This window comes from Siniperca chuatsi, linkage group LG21, assembly GCF_020085105.1.
Source record: "Siniperca chuatsi isolate FFG_IHB_CAS linkage group LG21, ASM2008510v1, whole genome shotgun sequence".
In the NCBI taxonomy this organism is placed as follows: Eukaryota; Metazoa; Chordata; class Actinopteri; order Centrarchiformes; family Sinipercidae; genus Siniperca; species Siniperca chuatsi.
Genome location: NC_058062.1, coordinates 16,696,578 through 16,706,724, shown reverse-complemented (window position 1 = coordinate 16,706,724; position 10,147 = coordinate 16,696,578). Strand labels below are relative to the sequence as shown.

At 42.4% G+C, this 10,147-nt stretch overlaps 1 protein-coding gene across 1 annotated transcript; it reads left to right on the top strand.

Annotated features, from left to right (window-relative positions):
* Window positions 1-323: 323 nt before the first annotated feature.
* sox10 (SRY-box transcription factor 10) lies at window positions 324-10,147 on the top strand. The gene is made up of 4 exons (XM_044180734.1): window positions 324-499; window positions 3,616-4,431; window positions 6,552-6,820; window positions 6,969-10,147. Exons 2-4 carry the CDS (start codon window positions 4,001-4,003, stop codon window positions 7,766-7,768), a joined length of 1,500 nt encoding a protein of 499 aa, XP_044036669.1. The 5' UTR covers window positions 324-499; window positions 3,616-4,000; the 3' UTR covers window positions 7,769-10,147.

Here is a 10,147-nt window from a genome sequence, read left to right as displayed (position 1 = left end):
TATACATGTACAGTACAGAATATGCATATGGTTGGTTGTTACCATAAGGCAACTAGGCACCCCCCCATAGAAAATGGTCAGAACAGGCTGTTCATGTACAAAATGAAAATCTTGTGTATATTTCTCATGTTCAAAACTCTGCGTAAAATTGCGTTATATTTCGTAATTATATATTTATATTAGAGAAAGAGAGGGAGAGAGAGAGAGAGAGAGCGAGAGTGTGTGTAAACAATTTCTTCAACCAATCAGAGATCTCCGAGCCTGCATCCGTGCAATTTTGCTGCACCTTTAAGACTTGTCCTCCCCAGTAGCCTATCTTTTTATTTTTTTCTCGCAGCCTCATACAAGGAGCTCTTTAAGCCCCGGTACCGACACACAGAGCAGGCATTCATACTCGGGCAGCGCGAGCGAGGGGGCTGGGGAGCGAGCGTCACTTTGGAAACTCGGGAACTCACGGATTCTCGTGCTAAACCGGCGACCTCCTTTTCTCATTACTGAAGTAAGGCGCTTAGCATTTCCAACTCTTTCCTCTCTGCTGCTGGTGGCTGCTCTGACTCTGCGATTTGATTCTTTTGTCTCGTCGGAATCATAGAGAAGAACCCCGATTCAGAATTAGAGATCGCACCTCTAATAATTGTTAACATTGGCATAATAATTATTAACAACTCGTTCAGGATTCGTGAGCTCGGACTGTGGTTCTATAGCCTACTGGTCCAAAATGACTCATTTGTTCGGTCTGAAACTTTAATAATGTAATTTGGGACATTTCAGCCTTACGGGTCTCTGTGTAGAACCATCTGAGAACAGTGCTGTTACAAAATGTATTTTCAGAACCAAAAACAGTGTTGTATAAGCCTTAAGAACAATTTCTGGCACTTTTTGACAAGGGTGATGATGATAAACATAATAACCCCTGTCATGGTGAATACTGTAAAGATAGCCCTGTTATTGTATCAGTGCAACAAGTGCTCCTGTTTTAAATTGACTTCTGGGTTTCATTTTTATATATCGGTGATCATTATTTGTTTGGAGAGTCTTTCTTAACACAGAATTTTAAATTCAAGCTTTTTCTGTTCGACTAACTGAGGAGACAGTAAGCCATTTTTTCATACTGAGAAAAGCAGTTTGCTGAAATAATTAATTAAATAAGGGAGACGTTTTTAGAAGCTGAAAGAGATTATGAAACAACTATAAACGAACATTATTGACTGTTTATAGTTGTGTGAGACAAAGTAGCCTTATCGTCGACATTTGGCTCAGATGGAAAAAAGTACTCAGTCTAAACACTTTATTTCGATTTTTTTTCCTTGTTAGATTATAGTGCACTTGGTTTAAGTGCATCTTGTGTTGGTTTGTCCTATATTCACTGTTGTTTTGGAGCTGTGTGGACTAGATGACACTATAAATATGAGCTATTGTAAAACTAATTGGAAAAAAACAAAAAAAAAAAAGTTTCCAAACAAGCAAATTAAGGCCAGCTTCCTGGCAAGTCAAGCGGCGATAATGAGTTCACATTGCCCAAATTCATTACGCACAATAAATGTGCTCAGTAATGTTAATTAATAACAAGCACGATTTGAGGGGTGTGTCAAAAACAATTTATATATTGTACATTATCAGATAATAAATCAAATGACATTTGCTGCTGCAGACTGATGGGTATGCCCAGTGGACAGGCCACTCTCTGCTGAATTCACTATTCGCTTGTTTGTTCCTAATCTGAGGCGCTATCTACTAAAGAAATAACATACTTTATAATCAATGTGTTCAGTGACGAAAGGAAATGATCACCACTCAGTCAAGTGATTCTCGATCATTGCTGTTTCCTTTCTTTCATTAGTGACATTATAAGCAAGCAGCGTGAGGCATTTGGTGCCTTATACGCACGGTGTTTACGCATTGTGTCTCTGCAGCAGGGACGCTTTGAGGCGTGATGACAGTCTGTGAAGTGGCCTTGCAGACCAGGTGGCAGGCGAACATCATTATTAATGGTGCCTCGGACAGATGGTGAAGCTTTACATGCCCCTCTGCTGGAAATGAATACGATTCCTGACATCCGCTCTGATGTTTATTAAAAGATGGTTTTCGGAACACGTCAAACTTTTATTAAGAGCCACACGACATATAATCTGTCATTTAACGCTGCAATCCGCGAACAAAGCCAAATGCCATTTTTAAAATGACTGGTATGTTAAAAAGTATACTGTAGGTTACTTAAGAACATTAGATGATCAGCAAAAGTCCAACCCAGAAATGAGCAGTTTAAGTAGCAATTAATAGGCCTATATTTGATCAGAAAGGCATATATACATTATATTATATTATATATTAATAGCGTATGTGCCATAAGTATCAGGCTAAACGTTAAAAAAGTGGTGAACCTTTTTCTCAAATATAAAAGGTGAGGTAACCTGAGTGTTAAGTGTGTTTATTCCCCCACTTAACCTACACATGAAAACAGACTGTTAAATTGACAAGCTATTTCATAATGTCACCAGACGGGAGCGAGATCACTAATTTTCCTGCAATATGATACCGACGTAGAAAACACACCAGCGGGCTGTGTGTGTCGCTGGTTCACAGGAAGTTCGCTGATTTAGGACGTAAAGTTCGAGGCAGGGTGTTGATTTAATGGACAAAACAAGGACACATTTTGCTCCCGCCGATAGACCTGCCCCTGTTTAACAAACAGACAGTGTCTAATCCACACAGGCGTACTGACACTCACAGACACACGGGGGTTTATATTTCCAGCGCCAGGCCATGTTTATCCAAGAAGTGCAGAGTATAAATCCAAGGTCTGTGCTGCTGTGGCCTCATATCATTCCAACACTTTCTCTCCGGGGAGCTTGGAATAACTGCAAAACCTTTAACAGAAGCTTGTCCAGGCTTGCAGAGAGGCACAAGAGCCGGACCTTTGCAAATATACGCATATAGTTATTTTCACTTATCATATAAAAATGACTGGACTTTATATAGACCCATTTTATAGGAATTCCACTTTAAGTTTTGATGTTCTGTACTATTTTTTTATCAAACCTTAACCTTTTGATAATACCGTTTATTAAGTTCCCTATGGTCTCTGAAAATAAATGTTATAATAACAGACAGCAGGAGCACGAGTGAGATTATTTTAGCTCACCTTTGTTTCTCATGCAGGTTTGAACGAATATGAAGTCCTGCCTTCCCTGAAAATGTCTCCAATACTCATGACATTTAAAGGAATCACTTGTGGCACTTCTCATATCTGTATGAGTGTTGCTGATAGTGAAGTAAAATGTTGAGACAATATGGGGAAAAACCTGGAGAGGGCCCACAAAAGGGGTCCTCTCCATTGGGGTGGGGCAATCCTTTCACGGCCAGTCTCTTAGGTTTTATAACTGTGATGGAAAGAAAGAAAGTTTGCTAAATCACGCCCAAATTTTCCCCACAGTGAGGTCTTGACTTGGCCTACATGTAATATAAAACACTAACCAGAAAACAGCACCTCCTCCGTAGAAATACAGCCAATAGGCCTACAGGTGTTGGTGAAGTTTTTGTTGCCTAATGAAGCAGGGACTGCCACTCTACCTCTGGCTTGTTGAACTGACGCTCCTCATGCTGCTGCTATTTCAGGTCGTTGCTGTTGGATTTCAACCGTGGGACAAACGGAGGAGAGAGTGAGACCGGGTGAGTTTGGCGCAGACAGCAGTGCATTAGCAGGTAAACTGGGGTCCAAGGTGCGCACTGAGCCGCCTATGATACCAACAACACGGATGGAAAGAACTTTAATGTGGAACCCTCACAGAGTTTTGCAACGGAGGCTAAGAGTAGAGACAGACTGGCAGTTTATATTATAACTTAGAGGAGGCCAAAGGGACATATCAAACAGCAGTCAGCCGACACGCGCTTCACTGTAGGGATAAACAGGAACAAGGACCCGACAGGTAGGCCTAGAGCTGAGCATTTAGTAACAGGCCGTGCATCATCTGCGCACCCGGAGGCTTGTGTGTGTAGGAAGATGTCCAGAGAGGAGCAGAGCTTATCGGAGGTTGAGCTCAGTCCCGGGATGTCGGACGACAGTCGCTCCCTGTCACCGGGTCATTCCTCCAATGCGGCTGGCGGGGGGGACTCGCCTCTCCACGGGCAGCAGCCGCAGCTGGCGGGTCTGGACGACACGGCGGTGGGCTGCTCGTCCGTCAAATCCGACGATGAGGACGACCGCTTCCCCGCAGGAATCCGTGACGCGGTGAGCCAGGTGCTCAACTGCTACGACTGGACCCTCGTGCCCATGCCCGTGCGCGTGAACACCGGAAGCAAGAACAAGCCGCACGTGAAGAGGCCCATGAACGCCTTCATGGTGTGGGCGCAGGCGGCGCGGAGGAAACTGGCCGACCAACACCCGCACCTGCACAACGCGGAGCTCAGCAAGACCCTGGGGAAGCTCTGGAGGTGAGAGGGCCATTTCATGTGAATAGTTATGCGCTGATTGTCTGCCTATTGTCAAATCACTGTAATGTTATGATGATGCTCACACTTCAGTACAGTAGCTGTGCAATGTGTAGACAGCCAGGGTGTTGACGGAGAGCACTCAGGAGGCAGTGCAATTAGGAGGGGGTCTGGAGATACTCAGTAAAAGAAGCTACAACCTACTGCACTTTGACATTATTTTATCAAAGCAGCATACTGAATAAAAATGTTCAGGATAAATCTTCAGCTTTCAAGAAACACATTTGCTGAAACATCACTGCTATAGATACAGTAAGGGTCAGGGTTTATTTTTAGGGTAATGGTTTTTGATAGGACAGTGTCATGGCCTTACAGTTTCAATAATAAATGGTGTAAAGCAATCTTGTTCTGAATATTTCCCAAATAATAAAAAAACACCTTAGTTTTCAAAGGATTGACTTTCAAAGAAATATCACCTCAGTCAGCTGATCTTTTGCATTCTGTACTCAAATCCCCATCATTTTCTCTTCATTTTCCTTTGTTTTTTCAATGGATTTTACTTCAAGTAGGCCTACGCTCACATAGATGCTGATATTAAGATACAAGGGTGGTGTAGGATGTTGACTAGATGGATTTTTCAAAGAACACTGTAGATTATTGTGCACATGCAGACACCTCTTATGTTTTATCTAGGATCTTTTTAGTTTTGCTTAATATTCTGATAATTATGCAACACACTTCTGCCTTTCCCCCCCAAACCAAGTCATGGTTTTTATTTTCTTATGAACAAGGACAAAATTATGACCTTGTTCATGAGAAAATGACGTGACAACATTCCCTTATATGAGCTGATCTGTGACACGGGTGCCCTAAAACTCTGCCATACTGTCTCACTGCCCACCTTTGAACACAGCTCACCTGTTGAGAAGGATTTGAATGTATTTACTGTGAATGTGCCATGGTCACATTTTCCTGAATCCAGGCTAATTTTATACACTGTTTAATTACTGGCCATGAAGCTGGGGTAAATGGCTCCGGAGGGAATCAGAGGGTGTTTTCACAACCTTTCAGCTCATATTTAAAGTACAGGTTTCCAAGTATTGCAGGATTTTCCTTGTTATTTAAATCTGAATTTCATTAATTTAAATTGCCCCTGCTCCTCTTACTTAATAAATGTGCTTGTTTACTCATGTATGTAAATTGTGGTTTGACATTTTCTAATATTCCTGGGTCAGTCAGAGTAAAGTACATTTTTACGGTTAGCTTCCTAAAAATCTTTTTCTGTGTCCAGTAGATAGTTGTTAACATCACTGCTTCTTAATCACAGAACCCCTGCAGTGCTTGTCAGGCCATCCATCCAGTGTCTATTTTCTCACACAAAATACTCACCATTTGCTGACAAGAAGGTCAGAAAGGTTAAATTCATTAACCTTGTGGGGGACTGGACATTAATTAGATGAAGACTTGACCTTGGGCTCAGGCATGATTGGTTAATTGGCCCAGAAACACCGTGAACAGGGAGGCTGAGGAAGGTCAGGGGTTTCTCATGCCATTCCTGCCAGCAGTAGTAATAAGGAGCTCAGTTTCATGTTTGCAGACAGGATGCATCTTTTGTCTGTATTATTTCATTACTGTCCAGCAGTCAAAAGCCTATGGCAGGCATGCCATTAGATGCAGCTGTGCAGATGTAGTGAATAAAGCTTAATGTTATAAAAGTGCACTGAAAATGGATCAAAGTAATTACTAGAAAGTATGTTGCCGAGCATATCACTGTTATCTAAGATAATTTTGACCCATATACTGTATTGATTCTTTTATGCCCATTAATCCAGATTCTTGACTTCCTCCAGAATATTAAGCCTTAAGGAATTCATTTAAATGTGCATTTTTTAGTATTCATGTTATTGTTAACACATGCTCTAAATGTGCTCAGATGACTACCATTTCCCTAAACCAAGAAAAAAAGCTACCAAAATGTCTACACACTGTGCATCATCTTGTAGAGTATATACCGCATCAAAAAAAACAACAGTGTGGCCTAATTCGGATTGAGTGCTGAGACTTTTCTTTACTTCTTAATACCTTAAACAAACCTATCTATCAACATCTTATCTTTATCTAAGGCTTCTTAATGAGAGCGACAAGCGACCCTTCATCGAGGAGGCAGAGCGGCTGAGGAAGCAGCATAAGAAGGACTATCCCGACTACAAATACCAGCCACGACGCCGCAAGAATGGAAAGCCTGGTTCCGGGTCAGGAAGTGAGGCTGACGGCCATTCGGAGGGTGAGGTCAGCCACAGCCAATCCCACTACAAGGGCCTCCACCTGGAAGTGGTCCACAGTGGGGGAGCTCGGTCCCCTCTGGCAAATGGTCACCCCCCTCATGCAGCAGGTGGGCTGTGGGCTCCCTCCTATTATCCCACTGATACCGTCCCTGTCACACTGTTAGATTAGTCTGAATAGTGTTGCACACAGATAGATAATTGTTTGAGTCTACCAAGAAAACTACTGTAACTGCATGTTTTCTTGTGTCTCTACAGGTCAGAGTAACAGCCCTCCCACACCTCCCACCACTCCCAAGACCGAGCTTCAGTCTGGGAAGGCAGGGGATGGAAAACGGGAGGGTGCTGGGAATGGGGGCTCCCGTAGCGCAATGGGAGCAGAGGGAAGCTTAGATGCTCCGGGATCTGGGAAACCTCATATCGACTTTGGTAATGTGGACATTGGTGAGATTAGCCACGAGGTGATGGCCAACATGGAGCCTTTTGATGTCAATGAGTTTGACCAGTACCTTCCCCCCAATGGGCACCCAGGGGTTGGGCAAATTGCTGGGGCAGGAGCATCTGCAACAGCTTCTCCAGCCTCTCTGTACACCTACGGCATCTCCTCAGCTCTGGCAGCCGCCAGTGGACACTCAGCAGCCTGGCTCTCCAAGCAGCAGCAGCAGCAGCAGCTGCAGCAACATCACAACTCCCCTCTGGGCTCAGATCCCTCCAAGGCCCAGATCAAGAGTGAGGCAGGAGGTTCAGAGGGTCACTTTGCAGAGCCAGCCTCAGCAGGTTCCCATGTCACCTACACCCCCCTCAGCCTTCCTCACTACAGTTCTGCCTTCCCCTCACTGGCCTCCAGGGCTCAGTTTGCTGAATATGCTGACCACCAGGCCTCAGGGTCATACTACCCCCACTCCAGCCAGGCCTCGGGGTTGTACTCTGCCTTCTCTTACATGGGGCCATCCCAGAGGCCCCTGTACACTGCAATCACTGACCCAGCCAGTGTACCGCAGTCACACAGCCCCACACACTGGGACCAGCCCGTCTACACAACACTGTCGCGGCCATGACAGACAACGAGACCAGAGGGCACTGGTGCAGGTTCAGCCCCCATGTCAGGCCCAAGGAGCAGCAGCAACAACAGCAGTGTTGGTGATATCAGCAGTGAAAGTGGTCTGGGCCGGGGGGAGTGGGCAGGCACCGGGGGAGTTGGCTGGGGAGGTAGGAGGGGAGAAACCCCGTTCTGCTCTTGCCCAGAGGCAGAAATGCTGTCACAGCTCAAGGATGAGCTTATAGTGTGGTGCTTTTGAAGCATGGTTGATTATTTGGGGCACACAGTGTAGTTGTCATAGAATGTAGTACTTTGGTGCCGCAGAGGTAAAACACCCACCCACCACCACCGCAGAGTACCAGGTTAGATGTCTCTGGCGCTCCAAATAACACAATTGGCAGTGTTCATAAGTGGTAAAGGATCATGTCCCCGTCAGTTTGGTGACTCCATGTGTATCAGAGGAGGCACACTGTAGTCTACACCCCTCTCCCACAAGCCACAAGGGGTCAGTAGCAACAGGGACCATGGTACACATTGAGAATTAGCAAGACCTTGATCTGTATTGTGAAGGTTGTGACTGAGAGGGAGCCAAATTCATTCTATATTAAATGTTTTTTTTTTCCTTTGTACCTGAAGAATGGAGTGCCAAACAATTTGACTGTGGCCCATTCACTTCTCAGGCAAGACTGACCTTTTTATCAAACAGATGTTGGTTTTGTATTGCTTTTGGAAATCAATACAACAAATACTGATGACATTCTGTTGGTTTCTTAGGCACATTTGTCCCTATTTAATTCAAATGATTATGCTGTGTTCACTTAAAATGCCTTTTCTACACACAATGAACGTGCATGGAAGAAAAATGCCATAAAACCATGCTGAGGTTTTGTTAAGTGAAATGTATATTTAGTCAAAAAACTATTTTCTTGATGACTGACTATTATCAGGATAGTTTATACTATGTACTTGAAATGACAAATGTATGTATATTGATGCATACAGATTTGAGATATTTGTAAAACGACCAAAGTTTTGAGACCAAAACTTAGAGAAGAAACTGATTTTCCAGACGTTTCTCCCAACATGACACTCAAAACTACCTTACATTTTGTAGCTAATTAGTTGTCTGTCAACATTTTTCCAATGTGACTTATTGTGAATTACTTAAAAACGTATTGGTGTCAAAAGCTACGTTTGCCTTTATTCACAATGGCACTGATGAGTGTGATGATTTTCATTAGTATTTGACGTATTCATGAAGAACATTCATGATAAAAGATAGTTGTATTTATACTTGGATAATCCTTTTTCATTGACCATGGTCACAATGTGTCATGGAATACATGATAGAAGCTTTTTCATTGTTTTAACAATTGACTATTATTACTGTCAAATGCTTTTTGCCATTATTATCTCCACTGAAAGTCTGCACCACTGCCTTTTCTTTTCCTTTGTGTGTCATTCAAAATGTGTATATAGAACAAAATTCAATGTGAAATGTCAGATCTTTTGATTGTAGTCGTGTAACTTGTAACATAAAAAAAAAAAGAGAGAAGCTTTTCTGGGACAGTTTCAATGTTGCCAATACCGAGAAACAGTTGCCAGAGATTGAGTGAGTAAGGCTTCAAGGAGATAATAAGTTTTAACATAGCCTAATATTAAATATACATATATAGAAAATGTGCCTTGTCCTTAATAATACCTGCTACTCACATGTGAAACAGAGAAGCAACAACCTGTATTTTATGTTAAATCATGTTTGTCTTTCCCAATTTTTTGACTATTAGTTAATCTGTTTATGTTGTCTTTTTCTCATTTCTCTTTGGTCTTCATGGTCCACTGTGTTTCCACATGTAATTTCTGTCCCTTGTCTCCTAAACAGAACTGTATTTTAGGTATCTTATTCTCCATCTGAGAAGGTGAAAAAATTAATTTGCGTTTCATTTTTATCAAATTATCATTATTATTATCATTACTCAAATATTCTTTATCACTACTGGACACAGTTCTGGACCATGTGCATGCAGCACTGCTTGTTTTAATTCATTCGAAGCTTAAAGCCCATTTTTATTTAACCATTTACCTCCAGTTCATTTTACATCCTTGTTGCTATATGTGAAATATCTGTAATGTTGCTATGAATTTTACATTTCTTATTTATATTTGTTTTATGTTTGTGTGTGCTGTTATTTGTTTCTCTCCATTATGAAGGAAACATTTGACAGTTACTGCCATTTTAGTATTTCACATTTTCCTTTCTTGCAGAACTGTTGCCAGCACAGCACAGCAACACGACTTCTAAATAACAGCAGGAGCGAAAGCCTAAACATGTGATGATGACTAATGATCTTTTACTCTCACTTGAAATAAAGCTCTATTATTTCTGCTTTTAATACAA

Excerpts from the sequence above, each read along its gene's own strand:
- sox10 (XM_044180734.1), top strand. The coding sequence starts at position 4,001 with ATGTCCAGAGAGGAGCAGAGCTTATCGGAGGTTGAGCTCAGTCCCGGG. Across the intron at positions 4,432-6,551 it reads ACCCTGGGGAAGCTCTGGAG|GCTTCTTAATGAGAGCGACA; the intron begins GTGAGAGGGCCA and ends TCTTTATCTAAG. Across the intron at positions 6,821-6,968 it reads TCACCCCCCTCATGCAGCAG|GTCAGAGTAACAGCCCTCCC; the intron begins GTGGGCTGTGGG and ends GTGTCTCTACAG.